The sequence below is a fragment of the Rhinatrema bivittatum genome, chromosome 14 (assembly GCF_901001135.1).
Source record: "Rhinatrema bivittatum chromosome 14, aRhiBiv1.1, whole genome shotgun sequence".
In the NCBI taxonomy this organism is placed as follows: Eukaryota; Metazoa; Chordata; class Amphibia; order Gymnophiona; family Rhinatrematidae; genus Rhinatrema; species Rhinatrema bivittatum.
Genome location: NC_042628.1, coordinates 48,792,394 through 48,812,644, shown reverse-complemented (window position 1 = coordinate 48,812,644; position 20,251 = coordinate 48,792,394). Strand labels below are relative to the sequence as shown.

Sequence of the window (20,251 nt, the reverse complement as noted above, 5' to 3'; positions counted from 1 at the left end):
GCAAATCTAAGCTAATCATGGGTTGACACAGCCATAGCCATATATAGCTTGTGAAACAAAATACAAAAGAAAAGTTTCTGGAATAGTCACATCATTAACTAGACTTTTAATAGCAATGTAAGGAAACAGGCAGTAAAAAAGGTTACATAGAAGTAAAACAGGTTACATCAGAGTGTCCCAGTGAGCATGAAGATTGCCTGCAATCTGTAGGAAAGGCAGGGCCTGAGTGGCAGAATTAGCTGAACAGCACATAGTCTTGTGTCTGTCCTAGTATGCTATGTGTTGCTGTGCTGCTTTAGGTGAATCACAGTACTTCAAAGCTGTGAAGGCAGCAGTGTGACCATAACAATAACTAAAACAAAGCAGTAACCTGGTATTCCACCCAGTCTAGTTCCCAGGACCCTGTCTGATTCTGCAAAGAATCTCTCTCTACTTTATTAGCTCCAGATCTCTTCTTGAAACAAAAGCAGAAGAATGAAAAAGTATTTTCTCCTTAATACTTCTGCTCCTTTGGGAGATGCTAGTTTAACGGAAGGCATAAAAAAAAAACCCCAAAACAGACCTTGGTGCCATAGACTAGAGTGGCCATCAAGTTCAACCTAAATGTTCACCAAAATACTCTGGGCCAGATATACTACAGTTTTTGCCTTTGTTGTGGCTACAGGAAAAATACTTAATACATGCAGCCTTCTATGTGGTAATTTAGAGGAAGGGGAAAAAAAAAAAAAAAAAAAAAGAGACCAGAAAACATTAATGGAGTTGTAACCAATTCTGTAAGCACAATGAAAAATGCTTCTAGACTAAAATATAGCATCTGAAGGTTCCTACTCACTTATATTTTCCAAGATGCTTTTGAAGTTAAGGTCCTCACCAGTCTCAGATGAGAAAGCTGGAGGCATGGTCTGCTCTAGCACAAATTAACATTAGGCTTCTGGTGGCAGATGGGACTCTGCTCATTTTACTTAAGAGTGGGGGAGAGGTTGCTTGACTGTACTGTTTTGTTTTATAATTTGTATACTGACTTGGGCAATCATTTTGATCGGAAAGGAAGAATGGAAATGTTTTTTAATAAATACAATTTTTTATTTTTTTTTTAAGAGCTAGTGTACTAACATTAAGAATTTGGTTTTTCAGATAGTGGTGGAATCTATTTCTCTTTATCCATAACTCCTCCCTTTTGTTTCTGGTATACATGGAGAATAGGTGTGCTGGGAGTAACAACCAGGGGCTACAAAGCGCTTGAAGAGAGTTGTGTATGGTGAGGTTTTATTTATTTAAAATGTTTATAATCTATATCCACCATATTAGCACAGATAAACAGCAGCCGTGGGAATCATTTTTGCTTTTAGAACATGACGTGTAAGAATGCCTGCATTCGCTGCAGAAGGTGGGAGGGTCTCAAGAGCAGCTTTAATCAATTTTTTTGCCATCTTAGGAATGGTACCCTCTGCTCAAAAAAAAAAAAAAAAAAAAAAATTTCAACTTCATTTCTTGTCCTGCGAGCACTAGACTCAACCAGTCACTCTACCAGCGAAGTGAGAGCTCAGGTGTAACCCTTACAGTCACGGAATGTATTCAAATTATTTTTAGGCCATACACCTGACAAATGAACCAACATCAAGTGTACCACTGTGGTCTATACAAAGGAACATGTTCAAACCCTATGAGCCAAACTAGCAAACTGATTTTATAGTCTAGAAAAAAAAACTGCAAAGGTTCAAGCCCTCATTTGCCTTGGTCTCAAGCTCTAAAAAGGAAGTTTTGCCCCTGTAGTGCAGGAGGAGGAAGAATCCAAATAGGAGCAAGACACATCAAAACAATAACGGTCTAGGACAAAGACTCAAGAAGAGACTTGGGAATAAGGTAAGGAAACATTTCTTCACAGAAAAGGTGGTGAATGCATGGAACAGACTCCAAATAAAGATTATAGGCAAAAAAGTTATACTGGAATTTAAAGCATGGGGCAAGAACTGATCTTTAGAAATTAGAAAACAAGGCTAACGAAGATTACGTACTGTGGTTTGCCTAATTTGTATTTTGTTGCAATGTACTCTGAAAGCACATATACAAAACAAAAGTAAAATGGGAGTAGACCCGATGAAGATGGTAGTCTAACATCCATTCTTATGTAAGATGTGAATCAGGCAGAAGGTTTTTCCCCATGAGAAAATGTAGCTTACTGTTAAATCTGGAATGCAGCATTCAGTCTGATGATCAGATATCGAAAAAGGTAAAAGGCACCACCAAGCTGATAAAGGAGATACAAGGCTCACTTATGGATACTGAAAAAGAAAATAACCCCAGCTTAAACAATCTAATTATCTTTATAAAAAATGAAAAATATGATCAATGGCGCCTCACAGGGGATATTTTTTTTTTTTTATAGCTAAAGCAACAAATAAACTAAAGGGACATCCTCTCTGGTTAAAGCGGAAAAGATTACACCAGCACTGTTATTGCAATTATGGTATCTAAGGATCATATTGGAGGAATAGGAATTTCAATACAAACGTTGCAGGGCTCTGGCTAGCTCAGAAGATTACCAGTTACAGATCCTTCCCATCTCAGTTAATGGTTCAAATCTAGCTCTTATTATTAGTAATGATTAAACAACACAATCCAAAAGCCATTTTTGCCTAGGAAAAATGACTGTCTCCAGTCTTGTTGCAAGTAGACAGGGGGGAAGTCCATAAAGCCACTACCATCAGGCAGCACTAATTGCAAACTGTTGGAAAAAGGCAAATTAGAGGTTGCTCAGCTCAATACACAGGTTTAAATTCAATTTTAAACGTTTGCTGCTGGAAGTGCACTTTTTTTTTTTAGAATGTCTAAGCAGTGATATACATTCTAAAATAAACAGCAAGGAGAAATCTACCCAAACAATGCTGCAAAAAGCTCCATAGATAAGTTTTATCTGCACAATTTTGAAACAGCTCAACTTTTGCACAAATGTTACATTGTCTACCAGCCTAGAAAGGCTGCACAAGAAAAAGGGATGAGCTGCATGCACTACAGATCTTTGTCCCAATCCTTACATTTGGCCTTAAGTTCCAAACAAACCCAAACAAAAAATTGGCAAGATAAAAATACAGGAATACAATGATCTCAACAGGCTTGCCAGGCAGACACTTGAGGCATGATGAGCAAGCTAAACAGCCGCTGATCTTGTGACACTGCATGTGAAGATTGGCAGTTCCAGTTACCCAAGGTAAAACAGAATGGGCAAAACCAGACTTCTTGGCTCAGTCAGTACTCTATGGGCTGGAGTGATTTGTTAATCTTGAAGAAGCCAGATTTCTTTTCACAGTTGCAGAGTTTACTGTGCTACAGAATGGGCTATTACCTCACTCTGAATTACCACAAAATCCTTAGGTAACAAAGGCTGGAGTCAAGGGATCTCTGCCTTCAGTCTAAAAACACATGCACCTATGTAGTAAGAAACACTAGAACTGGATATTTACTTAATTTTGTTTTCCCTTTTTTCCATACTCCACACAGCTAGTGGCCCTGCTCCCAAATTGCCTAGTCAGCTTCCCTGAGGACACAGCCTGGATCCAAATAAAACAGTCCTAGTATAAAGCTTCATAAAAGGGGGGGGAAAAAAAACCACAAAAAAAAACTACAGGTAAAATTTTTAAAAATTCAGGAAACAGGAGAAAATGTAGGAGAATTGCAGACACTCTTGTATTTACAGTTTTCTATGGACATATTTATTATAGTTCAAATGACAGGAAGATGCATGTTTTGAGGTTGTAGTCTGAATATAAAGAAGGCAGGGTGCCTAGGGAGAGGAAAAGGAAAGAAGGGGGAACAGAGGGCCTGCTCTCAATCCTCAGTGGAATGTAGCCCCCTTTTTTGGGTTTTCAAAATATTTATTAGTCGCTTAGCATACAATGAGATACAGTAAAAAGAACCAAACTGTTATACACATATAAGTACTGAACGACTAACATACTTTTCTAATTTGATAGATAATCATCACAAACAACAACAAATCTAAGCAAAAGGAGAAAGAGTAACTGCATCAGTGAGCGCAGGAGGAGAAAGACTGCACTTAAGAGTTGTATCTGCCAGCCTTTGATTTAGAAAGACCCAATAATCATACCATTCAGAGAGTTTCGTGGTTCATTGATATATGTCTGAGCCTCACTTGGCAGCACAGTAATAAAGTACTCACATGTTGTAAAGATTTTTTCAATAAACTTGTCTTCCAAAATTCTGGATGTTATTTTGCCCCATTGGGCCTGTATGCTGCCCCATTGGGCCTGTGTGCTGCCCCATTAGGCCTGTGTGTTGCCCCATTGGGCCTGTGTGCTGCAGTGCAAAGCCGGGCCTGTCCCCACCCTTGTATGTGAAACCCTCATTTCTGGGATTGCGCCACTGTGCTCCACCGCGGCTGTTTGCGCCTCTACCACCACCGCGGCTGTTTGCTCCTCTACCGCCACCGCGGCTATTTGCTCCTCTACCGCCACCGCGGCTGTTTGCTCCTCTACCGCCACCGCGGCTGTTTGCTCCTCTACCGCGGCTATTTGCTCCTCTACCGCCACCGCGGCTATTTGCTCCTCCACCGCGGCTGTTTACACCTCCACCGCGGCTGTTTACACCTCCACCGCGGCTGTTTGCTCCTCCACCGCGGTTGTTTACACCTCCACCGCGGTTTACACCTCCACCTCCACCGCGGTTGTTTACACCTCCACTTCCACCGCGGTTGTTTACACCTCCACTTCCACCGCGGTTGTTTACACCTCCACCGCGGTTGTTTACACCTCCACTTCCACCGCGGTTGTTTACACCTCCACTTCCACCTCCACCGCGGTTGTTTACACCTCCACTGTTTACACTTCCACCTCCACCGCGGTTGTTTACATCTCCACCTCCACCGCGGCTGTTTGCATTTCTCCAAGGTTGCCTCTGCCCTCTTCCCCTGCCTCTGGGCTGGGGCCTCGGCTGCTCACGAACTGGTGGTGATCTTTGTCTGCTGTGGCTGGGCTGTGATCTGAGAAGCAATGACAAAAACAATGCTTAGAACATGCCCCTGCTGTGAACTGGTGCACCAAGAACTGAAGGTTATTCAGTTGTATAAGTACAGCTTGGAGGCAGCAGCGAAAAACTTTGCTTCAGTTTTCAGCACGACAGAGAAAATTGGGGGAGCCACTGAAAGTGGGTCATTTATTTACCTGCGGTAATAGACACAAGGCAGTCAGGTTCTATATGCATGCATAAGTAAAGAGAAAATTACTGATAGCTTCTACATTGGCAGGAAGCAAGCCAGGCCAAAGCAGGTCTGTCTTCAGAATCTGTTCTCTAGCAAACATTTTTATAATTAAATAGTGGCCTGGATCTCTGGCTAGAATTTGAATTCTCAGCTCAGAAAAACTGGGAAATCAATTCTCTAAAGATTAGCTGGGAGCCATGTATGTAAAATAAGGCAATGTGTACAAGGTGGCAAAATGCACATAAATCAATTTTCAGCTGTCAAACAATACACATACATGCACAACACACAAATTTTGGCCACTTTAACAGGCATTTGTTGGGGAAGGGTAGAGAAGACATTATGAATCTAGCTGCATGACCAGCATGCCAACATGCATATCTTATGCCAATTTTGACATAAGCAAAGTTCCACATGAACATTTAGCTGCGTAATCACCTCAGATTCTAATGCTATTTACTTAAAATATTGTTTATATTTGAAACTTAAGTACAATGTCACAAATGTACATCAACATAACTGAAAACCAAACAGTCACAGCAAGCTTTGTGCATGCTTAAAGCACACACACATTTTACAGTTAGGTGCATTACTGAAAATCCCTATAAAGTTATAGTGAACAATTAGCAAATGTGTAAAAAAAAGCAGTGTTGCTTACCTGTAACAGGTATTCTCCGAGAGCAGCAGGATGTCAATTCTCATATGAGAGCCCAACCCAGAATTTTTATGTCAAAGTTTCTAGAATTTTGACTATACCACACTGGGCATGCCCGGCATGCCACTATACTTTGTCCACACAAGGACTCCTTCAGTCTTGTTCCTTAGCATTATATAGAGAAGCAAACTCCAAGGGCAGGCGAGTGGGTTTCATGAGGACAGACATCCTGCTGGCATCAGAGAACACCTGTTACAGGCAAGTAACTCTGCTTTCTCAGAGAACCAGCAGGATGGCAACAGACTGTCCTGAACAAAAAAAGTGCCAACAGACAACAAAAGGCTTGTTGCCAACAAATAATAGTTTTCCTTTTTATTTTTTACCTGAGGGGCAGCCTGGAACAAAATCAAGAGGCCCTAGGGGGCAGTGGAGGTGGGTTGTGCGACTCAAATGGATTCCGCAGGACAGACTGGCCAATCCTGTCAAGTCGGGAGTCCCTGTCCGAACAGTAGTAAAATGTGAATGTGTGGAGAAAATTCCACATCGCAGCATTGCCAGGTCTCCTCCATGGAGACTGATCTTAAGTGCGCCACCCATGCTGCCATGGCTCAAACAGAAAGAGCCTTGATATGGCCCATCAGATTCAATCTCACCTGGACAAAACAGGAGGAGATGCAATCTGCTAGCCAAGTAGATTTGGCAATGGCAATCCCCTGTTTGTTGGCACTAAAAAAAAAAAAGTGGATTTTCTATTGACTTCAGTGACTCCAGATAGGCCAAGGCTCTCTTGCAGTGCAAACTGTGCAGTGCTTGTTGGAAGGACAATTGGCTGGTTAAAATGGAATTCTAAAACACCACCTTAGGCAGAAACTGAGGACCAATGCACAGAATTACCCTATCATGATGACAACTTCATATAAGCCTGGAGCTCACTGAGCCTGGAGCTCACTGAGCTTGCACAGTGAAGTGAATGCCAATAAAAATGAAACCTTCCAGGTCAGGCATTTCAGATCACGGGTGTGCAGGGGCTCAAAGGGAGCTTTCATCAGCTGAGTCAGTACTATATTGAAGTCCCAAGAAATAGCAGGACACCTGATGGGAGGTTTCAAACTGAAGCAGACCTCACATGAATCGAACAACCAAAGGCTGTACAGAGATGGGTGTACGTTCAACATGCTGGTGATAGACACAAATTGCACTGAGGTGAACTTTTACAGAATTGGTTTTGAGACCCACATAAATGTAGAAGGTAATCAAGGAGTTTTTGGTGGCGAAGGAGAAAGGATCTAAGGCATTTGGCTGACATCACCAGGCAAACTTCCTCCATTTTAGCTTACAGGACATTCTAGTGTAATCCTTTCTTGAACTTAAAGAAAATGAGATGAGACATTCAGAGAGATCAAGAGGTAAGAGTCAGCCTCTCAACATCCAGGCAGAAAGAGCCAGGGTCCTGACTTTAGGGTGGCATAACCTGCCTCAATCCTGAGTAATGAGATCTGGGGAATTCCCCAGCCCGATTGGTTCCTTGATGGCCATTTCCCTCAGCAATGGGAACCAAAATCTGTCTTGGCCAAAAGGCAGCTACAAGAACCATGGTCCCCTGGTCTTCTACAGTTTCAGAGATTTCGCAACTAATGGCATCGGAAGATATGCATACAGCAGGTCTTTGCCCCAGTTGAAGATAAAAGCGTCTGAGGCTAGTTTGCTCTGTGCCCTTTTCCTGGAAAGAAAGGGTGAATGTTTCCTGTTCTGAGGGAACACAACAGATCCATCATGGGTACACCCCATTTGTAGAATGCCTGGTTTGTTAACTCTTGATCCAAGGATCATTAGTGGGGCTCCAGGATCTAACAAATCTATCCATTAAGATTCTCTACACCTCCCAAATACTTCACCCTAAGAACCATTCCTTAAAAGACGGCACAATCCTATAGCTGGACAGTCTCCTGATAAAGAGGTACAAACCCGTGCCTCCCTGCTTTATGATGTAGAGCATCACAATTTAATTATCCATCTGAATCAGGACAACTGTTGGCCAATCGATCTCAGAAAGCCTTCAAAGCATACTGGACCGCCCTTAGCGCCAAGAAATTTACCTGATGAAGATTTTCTTGAGCTGACCGGAGACCTTGGGTGCACAGCCCAAGCTTGATGCATCCATGACAAGGATAAATTTGTCCGGAGGAATTTGAAAGGCTATATCACTTGTCAGATTGGAATTGCCCTGCTATTAGGACAGAGTCTGAGCAGTTGCATGACATGGATGTTGTCATGAAGATTCTGGGTGGCCTGTAGTCACTGAGATCTGAGGCTCAGTTGGGTTCTCCTTATGTAAAGATGTGCCAATGAGTTTACATGAATAGTTACAGCCATAAGGCCCAGTATTGTCAAAATGTCCCATACTGATGTCTGTTGGCTCTCTTGGATCTGTTCCACTGTGGATATGAAGGTGATAGTTCTCTGTTGTGAATGGAAGGCCCTTGCCTGAGTTGTGTCTAGCAGAGCTCTGAAACTCCAATTTAGATGATGGGCTCAAATGTGTAAATCTGGATGTTGGAGTTACTAAGGTTCAACAACTGTTTTGACACCCACCTGCAATGTGCTCTTCACCAACCAGAAAGGGATATGTATACACCCCCCAGTTTGCCACTGCCACCACAGCAAGACATTTTATGAAGAAACACAAGGCTGATGCTAGGCCAAAAGGCAGCACACAATACTCGAGGTGACTGTCTCCCACTACAAATCTAACATTTCCTATGATGTGGGAATCTATCTATATGGATGTAAGCCTCCAAGCTCAAAAGAGCATAGCCAGTTCTTTTTGCAAAAAAAAGGGATTAAGGTGCCCAGAGAAACATCTTGAACTCTTAAAAAAAAAAAATGTGTTCAAGGCCATTAGGTCTAGGATAGGACAAAATCATCCTGTTTTCTTTAGAATCAGGAAGTATTTGGAGTAGAATCCCCACCCTCTTTCTCCAGTAGAACAGTTCTGACTACATTTATTTAAGTGTTTTTATATACCGGGATACGTTGGGAACATCATCTCGGTTTACAGATAACTAAAAATAGCAACAAGCTTTACAGAGAACAAGTTACAACGTGTAAATTAATAAAGGTAACAATGAATAGTTTGAACAAGTAACAACAGGAACAGTTAAAAATAGTTGAAAATGAATGGTAGCTGGGAATATAGAATTGGGTAAGAAGAGCAGGGTGGACGGGAGTTGGCTGCTGGGAACTAGCTGGAACATGCTGGATAATTCGATGATATCTGAAAGGAGAGGAAAGGTGATAGTAAAGAGATTAAGAGTGGGGATTAGGTGAATGCCTGTTTAAAGAGCCAGGTCTTGAGGTTCTGTTTGAATCTTTTTTGACAGGATTCTAAGCGGAGGTCTGGAGGCATTCTGTTCCAGAGGGTGGGTCCGGCTAGGGAGAGGGCACGTACCCTGGTGGATTTAAGTTTGGACAGCGAGTGTGCATTGTGGCTAGGTGTTGAGCCCTGGTTGGTCTGTTATGGGTGCGGATTCGGAGGTGATCTTTGAACCAGGGCATGTCGTGGTTGTAGGTGGTTTTGTGGATAAGGGTAAGTGTTTTGTAAATAATCCTGGAGTTGATTGGCAGCCAGTGTAGGAGCTTGAGGACGGGGGTGATGTGATCTCCTCGGTGGGCATTGGTGAGTATACGCGCTGCTGAGTTTTGGAGCATCTGAAAGGGCCAGAGGGCACTCTTTGGGAGGCCAAGGAGGATGGCATTATAATAGTCAAGCTTGGCAAGAATGGTAGCTTGCAGGACTGTGCGGAAATCGATGTGGAGCAGGGGTTTCAGTTTTTTGAGTGTGTGGAGCTTGAAGAAACTCTCTCTCAAGAGTTAATGAATTTCTTCAAGTTATGGTGGTTATCAAGGACGACCCCAAGGCTTCGCACTTGTTGAGTGAATGTGGAGGTAGGAAGAGGTGGGTTGAGGGTGGAATAGTGGTTGTTGTGGGGGGGTGAGATGAAAAGGAGCTCCGTTTTGGATGTATTGAGGGCTAAATAATTGTTGGTGAGCAGGGAGCTGATGGCTGCAAGTGCGGCTTCCCAAGTTTTTAGGGCCATGGGTATGATATCGGTTACAGGAATGAGGATCTGAACATCGTCAGCATATATGAAGTGTGGGAGGCAGAGTTCTGATAGCAGTTGGCAGAGGGATAAAAGGTATATATTCAAAATGGTGGAAGAGAGGGCAGAGCCTTGGGGAACATCCTTCAGAAAGAGAGGGCGGAGCCTTGGGGAACACCCTTCAGAAATAGAAGGCGGAGCCTTGGGGAACACCCTTCAGAAAGAGCTCCCCTCTGAAAGAGCTCTTTCTGAATTAATTCCTGAGGAGGAAAGTGTAACCCCAACTGGGGTCCAGACTGTGATTTGGCAGAAGACCCAATAGATGTAATCTGTACGCTCTTATGATGCTTCGGACCAACATAGCCAAAGCTTCACTGGGCCAACGGTTTATAAACACCTCAACCTGCCTCAGACAGGAAGGTCCTCTGGCACAGGTACAGAATGAATGCCATGCTCTATGCAATACAGTTAAAATCCCTTCCCAGGTTTTGACTGGGGTGCCTGCTGTTGCCTTGGGTGGGCATGAGGGGCCTGTTGTGCACAGGACAGAGAGAGTAGAGGTTAATGCCACCTTGGTTAGAAAAAGTACCTCATCTGCTCCATACATTGGGTACCTTCTGGTAGGAGGCAGCTGGTTCCAGAGTGGCCGTGGAGAGCTGTTGAAGCATTGCACAGTGTTTCGAGATCTGTGCCACTGCTTCCTGAAATCTCTCTCTGAAGAGATTATCTCCAGTGCATGGCAAATCTGCAAGTCTTTCCTGGACCTCAGTTAGGAGGTGTGAGGCCCACAGCCAGGCAAGTCTACAAGCACTAATCCCCTCAATGCTGTTTCAAAAACAAAAAGGTTAAGCAAACCATATGTTTTCCACGCTCATTCCCTTTTCCACCAGTGAATGGAGGACGTTTTACTACTTTTGAGGAAGCAGCTTGGCCTCTCCTGCACCTGTTTCAGTAAATCCAATATGTACTGGCTCATAGAAAGAAGAGGCTATGCAGGCATTTAGTGTAGCTCCCTGAAATACTTTCCTCCCAAGAGTATCCAGGGTTCTACAATCCTTCTCAGAGGCACAGAGGAATGGGTCCTAGTCTCCTTGAGAGTGGATTCGTCCACCACAGATGGTGAAATTACTACTTGCCTAATAATTTCTTTTCCTTTAGACAGTCAGACAGGCCAGACCAGTGGGTTATGCATGCCTACCAGCAGATGGAGCCAGATCAGCAGGCTCTCTGATGTCACTGCTTATATATGTGTTGACATCAGCTTGCTAGTATTTCTGTAAAAAAACTAAGAGGTGGCAACATTAACCATATTACCAGATCCCCTCTCTATTATTTTTTTTTTTTTTAATCTGTGGACTTCCAGAAACAGGAAGCAGAAACAAAGGTAATACTTCCAACTAAAAATAGCAGAACAAGAGATAATTCACCTGCAGCAAAGCATAGACATTCACTAGGCCTACCCACTCCACTTAACTGCCAGTCTGTGTTTCAATTCCACCAAACTGCCTGCAAGAAAGCTCCCCTGCAAGGCACAGAGCGTTAACAATAGTTCAAGAATCTTGGCAGCATAAGGAGGGCCCTGGCCTGGTCTGTCTTAAAGGAAAGGAAATTATTAAAGAGTAATAATTTCACCTTCCTATTCATCTAGTCAGACCAGTGGGATGTACCCAAGCTACTCCCCAATAGGGCAAAACGCTGCCTCAGCCCCTTGCACTACCACCAAGACAAAGGAGGTCCCCTCTTGAGCCCAGATATTCAGGTAGTCATCCCTAGAGAGGGTATGTAAGGACGACCATGAGACAGCTTTACTCCACAGAAAGTGCTATAATTATAATACCATGCACCACACAGTAGCCCAAAGGTTGCCTCCTCCTTTTGTGCTCCATATAGGACAAAGATGATCAGATTGCCAAAAAGCACTAGAAATCTTTAGAAATCTCAACAGATATTTCCCTAAGACCAGGAAGTGAAGGTTGCGTAAACCTCAAAATTCTGCCTACCAACTAAAAGAAGGCAAAAGACGGAACAAGTACATAAATCTTCCGAAGAAAGGAGGGAAGCAAATGGATTCCCTAGAAATCAATAAGTAAGGCTCCCCTATAAGAAGGTGCTTGTGACTCAGATACCCTCTGAGCTAACAACTAGTGCCTAGGAAAAAATAAATAGTCTTCACCACAAGCAACCTTAGGAAAATAATCTGAAGATGAACAAACTGTGCCCAAAAACTTCCAATGGTAGTGGAGCCAGTGCAGCCCCAGGAATATTGACGCCCAGAGCACTAATCTTCAAAAACTCTCCAATCCCGCAAATGGGCCAAGGAAGAGGAGAATTTTCTAGCCTTAAATAATGTTGCCACTACACCTTGAGAATAATCATTCTTCATTAAAAATGTCCTCTCAAGGATCCAAGATGGCCACCGGATGAGACACTGTGACTAGAGCGTCCTCGAGTTAACTGCTAAAGATTCTTCTTTTTTCTTGCGAAACATTTACCCAACATGGGAAGGAAGCGCAAACCGAGGACATCTTACCCTGCTGATCCCTCGGTGAGCACTCCCTCCGGCCCGATGGATGCCCATGTCACACGCAGCACTCGAGAAGCGGGAGACCAACCGTTGCAGAGTGGGGGAGGGGAAGTAGAGCTCCCTTCTCTGCTTGGTTCTATGTCACCTTTGAGTCCCGTAGTGAGGACTCCACCGCTAGACCCAGCAGCCGGTAGAGAAGCAGCACAGAATGGGGAGGATACTCTGAACCGGAGTGGTCATGATTTCCTCTCAGCAGGAGCAGGAGTGCTGCCGACGGCTGCCTCAAGCCCAACAAACGATCAGGGGCATGGCGGTGAAGGAGGAGGATTCCTAACTGAGGGAAACGCTATGGCTGCTACAGTTTTTGCCATGAAGGCAATACCAGCAATGGTAAGACCTCAGGTTTTTTCATTTGAGACTTTATGGGAAGCCATTAATGATATGAGGACAAACATACTACAACAACTAACTCCAGCAATGGAGCAACTGAGGAAATTTGAACAAAAGTTGGAGGTGTATGAAAAATCTAATATGGAGGCAGACCAACAATCAGTGACTATCAGGACTGAGATAAAGACGATTCAACAAGTACAAGCAATGATTATAAAAGATAATAAAATTATGGGACAAAAGATCGAGAGTCTAGAGAACTGTGTTAAAAGTAGGAATGTCAGATATATAAATTTCCCACAGTTACCAGTGAGGTCTTCAAGTTAAGTTTTCAATAGATATATGCTTGAAATACTAAAAATCCCACCCGATCAGAGCCCAATGATTTTGAAATCCTTTTACTTACCAAAGCCTAGAACATCGGCAGAAAATCAAGGAAATGGATTAGAGATGGAAACACCAGTGATTGATCAACCTCTGAACATAACAGCATTGCTGGAAACATCGGATACTGAAATGGCGGTACCTGCAACCCTGATTGTGATTTTTGCCTCTGATACAGATAGAGACAGACTTCTGAGACTGAGTATAAAACATAGAAATGAGAGATTTCTTGGTTTAATGGTCCGAGCCTTTCCTGATTTGTCTCGTGAGACACAGAAGAAAAGGAAGGCCTTTCTCCTTTTGCGACCTCAGGTCTTGTTAATTGGGGCTAGATATTTCCTCAAATTTCCATGCAAATGTGTGGTTAAATACTTGCAAAATACTTATGTTTTTTTTGATCCGCCCCAACTAACACAGTTCTTGGTTGGTAAGACCCCAGTGGCCATAGATGATGTACCCTGAAGGATCCTCCATAATTTCTCACAAATAGTGTGGGGTGCTGTAATAATCCGGAATTATCCTTAATTTGGTATGATCCTGTTGTGTTTGATAGGTTTGGTAAAGATCCGCCCTCCCATTAGTGGATCTCTTCAGTGGAACAATAAGTAGAGATATGTCTCTTACCTTTGTTTTTTATTTTCTTGGTTAAAATTAGACGATTCTGATGTTATAAGTACCGACTAAGATTATTGTTTTCCCTGATTCTGTACAAGATTTCTTGAATAATTGTAAAATTGCATAAATAAATAATAAAAAAAAAAATATGTCCTCTCAAGGAGCAAACCGGTCCCTCACAAAGCATCGAGCCCTAGCAAAGCAACTCCCTGAGAATGGAAAGCTGTAGGAAGCTGTTGCACAGCAGATATCAGAGATCTGCACACCACAGCTAGTGAGGCCAGTGCAAAGCAAATAGCAGTTCCACCCCTGAACGCTCATCAAACTTTGTAGAAACCTGCCTATCAAAGGCCAAGGAGAGAAAACGTTTGACATCCTCCCCAAGGGCTCTCTAAATCCAGGTAATGAGCCTGGATGAATGAGTCTTTCTCTTCCGGAAGAAAGACTTTGTAGTTGGTTTAGTTACTATCAGATCCAAACCTGACAGTCCCCCATGTCATGACCAATCTGATCGAAGGCTCTCTGAGAAGGACCCATTCCCCTGTACCTCTGACTTTGCGATGGAAGCAGACTTTGCGACGGTACATTCCTGCTATGTTCAACACGAACCTGAATTGCAATTCCTGCCCGCTCAAGGAAAGAAGTCCCTTTCTATTAACACTTGAGACCTCCAGCTTTCCCATTGACAATCCATGTACACAACCATCATGTCAAAGTCAGACACTACACTGATCACCTGATCCAGTAGCCAAATTGTGAACTTGAGAATCACCCAAATAGTACTGCCTTCAAAATGACTGAAAAACCAGCTTGCTTCCTCAGGAAATCATTGTCCATGAGCAAACATCTCCTGAACTTTACACCTACCAGCCCGACAGACTGTTCTCCGATGTGACTACGGTCCATCATTACAAGTACCTTCTTGATTCCGGCAGTGAATCTCATGGAATTCCACCTGGAAGACAAAGCCTGGAAGCAGACATACATATGTCCTCGCCCATAGAGCTGCATCCAAGGCTGCCATCACAACTCTAAGAGACTAAGTTGCAGCACACCAGATAAAGGTGGGCCATCCTCAGCACTAGAATATGGCTATACCACCTCTGTGCTCTTAGGTCAGGGATGTATAACTGAACAATCTTCATATCAAATTGAGTTGATCTCCCCCACATTCCAGGGTCTTCAAGGATTGAAGATTTCTCTTGGAGAAAAAGGAAATAAACCATTCCAATTCCTGCAACTGAAACACTCACAGAGAAGCCAAATTGCTCTCCTGAGGCTTTTTCTCTTATCAGCCAAGTGTTCAGATAAGGGAGTACCAAAATACCATCCCCTATGCAGCATCGCTACCATCACCTCCAAAAAAAGGTTCTCTAGGCAGGAGCTAGCCTAAAGGTCAGCACCCAAAACTGAAAATGGAAATCTAGAATGCAATCTCAGTGAGCGCTATATTTTTGGATTAAGCTGTGAAAACATGCTTTTGCCAGACCCCAAGAGGTCAAAGATTCTCCGTTCTAAACAGCCCTAATTACTGACCTTAAGGTTTGCAGAAAATAATGGGTTACACCTTAAAGAAGTCATGGACCTGATTCAGGACCAGGATGGAACAAAGTACCCATTTTTCTTTAGGACCGCAAACGAAAGGAATTCTCATCCTAAACCTTCCTGGATCCTTGGTGCTGGAATTAAACAATCATCAAATTGAGAAACCCCTGCAAGGTAGAGTATACATCCCTCTTTCCTTGATTGACGACGAGTAACCATAATGTTGTCAGAAAATGGAATGAGCAAAAAAAAAAGTGCATACATCCATCTTGTTGAGGGTTCCTTCCCCCACACCTTCCCTTCCAGGACCTATTGAACCTTCATAATGTGGTCCATTCCACTTTATCCTTTGCTCCTTTTTTTTTTTTGCTTGAAATACCAGGACTTGAATCCCCTTAAGTCTTGATTCCTTCCATAAGACAATTAACTGCTAGAGAGGACCTTCATGCTATGCCATCCCAGTTTTCCAGGCTGTTGACAAACTAGAGTCAATCCTTAAAGGGCAATTTAGTCAAATTATACTTGAAGATAAAGCTTGCTGAACAATTGCCAAGTCACTGCTAGGAAACCACTGCTATGCTCTAGGCCTGCGCCAAAAACAGAGCAGCATCTGTTTAACACGTAGCTCCCTGATTAAAGAGTAGAGAGCTCACTCATGAAGAGTTCAGAAGAATCTCACAAAAGGCACAGAAACAGGCAGACATCTGAAGAGCCATGCTCATGGCCCCTAAGCCTATTCAAATACTAATGCTGTCTGTCTCTGCACCCTTAAGATCCATCCCACCTTCCACTGGGATGCAGACCATTTGTCATGGACCCAACCAAAGCATCCACCACCAACAAAATAAAAAATGTGAATTTTCCAGGGTGACAAGCAACACTTGCCAAACAGAGTCTCACAATCCACAAACTCAGTCACTGGATGACTACTTTGCAGTCAGAAGTACTGGTGATACCCTGTTGATGAGACCTTTGGACGGTTTCACTGTGCCAGAAGCTAACTTCCCTCTCCCTGAGGCACCAGAACTTGGGGAGTGGATTGTGGGACCAAGCCAATGCAATTCATATAGTTATCCACTCCCCTTCTGGCCAAAATGATACCATGAAAACCTGGAGTAGATCACAGGAACTAACTTCAAGAATATGAACTGAAATTATGAGCACTCTGCCAGGTTTCTAGACTTAGATCCCCAGCAGTGGTTACCATTACGCATTATGGCAGACACTTCAACAAACGAAGACTTCTCCTGATCCCTTCACAAATGTTTTAATAAGGCATGTATGCTGTTGCAACACAGTCATGTTCCCTGAAATGGTCAGAGGAGACATTTGATCAGGGAATTGACCTTACTGGGAAGGAGCTGATCCTGACCCCATATCCACTGCTGCCCCACTGAAGCACAAAACCATAGCTTAGTGTGAGTGAAAAGGAGAAATTGACTCTCTTTCACTCACTTGCAGTCTGTAAAATGGCCACCGCAGTTCACACGGTGAACTGTTCACTGGTGGGAAAAGTACTTCAGAAGTTCCCTCTGAAGGAGGTCCTTTCCTCTACCCTGGAACACCTGAATCATCATTCTGAATGAGTCTCCCAGTATTTTGCACAAATGCAACAAGACTGCATTCTCCAGAGTACAGCTTTCCTTGCCCTCAGGTGCCACTGAGTACTGACAGTTTTCCTGCTATTCTTCCTCTTCAAAACATTCTCTCCATGGAGAAACAAGCACTCACCCCCAAGCTGCTTTCCCCATGGTCCTGCACCAATAAACAGCAGCCACGGAGCACAAGTTTCAGCTATATCACCTTTCCTCTCTCTTTTTATTTTTATTTTTAAACAACTGGAGACAAACACAAGCTCAGCTTCTCTAACTTAAAGATACAGGAGCATAGCAAGAATGAAAAGCAATCAACTGAGGGGTGTAGCAGCAGAGAGGAGGGGAGAAATAGGAAGAGGAGGGAAGAGGAAACTGGGTAAAAAGAAAGTAAAACCCAGATCCTACTACCTAACACTTGGAAGCTACCTGGTCCCGCCATTACTCAACCGGAGGAGGAAGATAACATCTGTCACTGTGCAAGCTGCCAAAACTGTTCAAAAGGACTCATGACCACACAACTGAGGGAGGGATCATTCTACCACCACTTCGGAAGCAATCCCCTAACTTCTTCATTTAGTCCGACTGCAGTCCACAGCATGCGATGCCTGCAATCATCTGCTGGAGAAAGACAATACTGGCAGGCTGATATCAGCACAGAGGTATATAAGGAGTAACATCAGCGAGCCTGTTTGTCTCCATCTACTGGTAGACATGCATAACCCACTGTTCTGGCCTGGTCTGACTGGATAGAGGAATGGTATGGTAGCTGCCTTTTTTCAAATCAGGGACCCTTCTGAATGAGTTAGTCATGTTTGCCTTCTTATTAGCTGCAGCCAAAGAGAAAAGGGATCTCCCACATCCTCATCTGCACCTCCTGAAGGATTTTGTGAACTTCCACTACGTTCTTAGGGGAGCTCCACAGACTGGAGATGTCCAGCTTCTTATTTCTAGTTTCAACCTCTGTCTGTAAAGTAAAGGGGATAGCCTCTGCCATTCTCCAAATAAAGCCAGTAGGAAAGGTCTTCTGGAGGGATTTCCATCTCTCTAGAGAAGAGGGATCAGATGAGAGACCCGATCACTCTTCATAGACATCTCCAAATCTGTAGCTGTACCCTCAGAATTCAGTCAGATCTCAACTGGTATGTGTCAGTGGTGAAAACCCAGATGGTGCCCATCCTGCAGCCAAGCCTCAGAAGGAAGCAAGAATCTGCTGGGGCCTGGAATCCAAGGAACTTCCTCCCCTGATGAACTGGAGATCATTATCAGGGCACCTGCAATAGTCACAGATTCCTCTCTGGGAAAGCGGCATCAGCACAGAAACTGGCACCAATGCTAGGCCACCAGCAGCTGGACTTTAGATCACATTTGCCCCAGTGCCTTAGATGGCAAAGCATAAAAGCCTCACAGTGCTTTGTCAAAAGTCTAAATCTTTTTATGCAGCCCCTCTTCAAAGATAGCAGTTGGCAACACCAACTGGGAGGCAGGAGGGGTGGCCACGTCTTTCTGGGAACGGAGAGGTGTATCAGTGGCTGATACCTGGACCCTCACAGACTGGCATTGCTCCCAGATCTTCAGTGAAGATGAGCTCTCTTCTCCACAGGGCTGCTTCAGGAGGAAAAGGGGGAGGGAAGGAGGGTAGTGTCTCGGCCACAGCCAGACTGTCCATGCTCTGACAGAGACAGATGCTCAATGCCTAGCATCAGAATTTCTCAATGCTGGAGTTGAAGTGGAATCAGACACTTTTTTTCAAGTAGGAAGACGACAGCTTTTCTCTCTGGTCCTAATCACTGCTCAATGTCAAGGGAGTGGCATGCTCCCCTGATGCATCACCAGTGACTAGTACAGCTCCTGGGTCCCTCAATGTTGATGCCTCTGATACTGAAGAGTCAATGTTTCAGCGGTTGTCCAATGATCCAAACAGAACAGTCATCCTTTCAGGGTCATGTTGCACACAAGCAACACCTTAGGACATCATGCAATGCCTCCAGGAACAAATGGAGAAATTACTTACCTGGTAATTTCGTTTTCCTTAGTGTAGACAGATGGACTCAGAACCAATGGGTATAGTGTACTCCTGATAGCAGTTGGAGACTGATCAGATTTCAATCTGACGTCAGCCCTAGTACATATACCCCTGCAGGAAGTGCAGCTCTTCAGTATTCTCCTCGAAAAGCAGTGTGGATATATGTGACTAACTTGATTAACTTCAAAACTTGAATAACTTGATTCAAAACTTGAATAACTTGATACAGTACAGTGCGCTCCGTTGGAGCGCACTGTACTGTATCGGCCCGAATGTCGGCAGGCTCCTAGTCAGATACCTGGAAAGGTCAGAATCCGTACGAAAGACGGACCATCTATTCATCCTCACAGCGGAAAGAAGCAGGGGGAAGCGGCCCTGCGAGCAACCAGAAGTCATTAAGGCGGCCTATGTGGACGCAGGCAAGCCCACCGCCTTTACAAGTCAAGGCCCATTCTGCTAGAGCCTAGGCGGTGTCCTGGGCGGAAACCAAGATGCTGTCACTTGCTGAGATCTGCAGGGTGGCGACATGGTCCTCCATCCACACCTTCTCTAGGTTTTACCGCCTGGATGTTCAGGCTCGGGAGGACACAGCATTTGCAAGGGCAGTTGTAAGTGGGTCACGGGCAGCTTCCCACCCAGTTCGGGAGTAGCTTTTATACATCCCATTGGTCCTGAGTCCATCTGCTACACGCTAGGAAATGGAGAAATTACTTACCTGATAATTTTGTTTCCTTAGTGTAGACAGATGGACTCAGCATCCCACCCACGGCTGCCGTTACTCATGGAATTCTCGGGGGACATCCCCGGGAGCGAATGATTCAAGGGTAAGCCATGCTTTCCTTCATCTAGGACACCCATCCTACCAGGTGTCGACGTTTCCCAGTTGAGGGCACTGGCAGTCTCCAGCTATAGCCAGTTCAACCAGTTCAAATTAATCAAGTTAACCAAATTATAAAGTTAATCAAGTTATTCAAGTTTTGAAGTTAATCAAGTTAGTCACATATATCCACACTGCTTTTCGAGGAGAATACTGAAGAGCTGCACTTCCTGCAGGGGTATATGTACTAGGGCTGACGTCAGATTGAAATCTGATCAGTCTCCAACTGCTATCAGGAGTATACTATACCCATTGGTCCTGAGTCCATCTGCTACACGCTAGGAAATATGTATTTATCATGAGGATCTGTGATAGATGTAACCCTAGT

The 20,251-nt window shown here is 43.9% G+C and overlaps 1 protein-coding gene across 2 annotated transcripts in view; it reads right to left on the bottom strand.

Annotated features, from left to right (window-relative positions):
- Positions 1–78: 78 nt before the first annotated feature.
- LUC7L (LUC7 like) overlaps positions 79–20,251 on the bottom strand; it is a 108,868-nt gene continuing 88,695 nt past the window's right edge. Inside the window, exons 9-10 of one of the 2 annotated variants that reach the window (XM_029576184.1) lie at positions 4,584–4,996; positions 79–4,460 (exon numbers count right to left, since the gene is read on the bottom strand). In XM_029576184.1, the coding sequence (XP_029432044.1) occupies positions 4,195–4,460; positions 4,584–4,996 (679 nt within the window). In that variant the 3' untranslated portion in view covers positions 79–4,194. Of the gene's footprint in view, positions 4,997–20,251 lie in introns of both variants that reach the window. The other variant, XM_029576183.1, reaches the window with a different exon arrangement.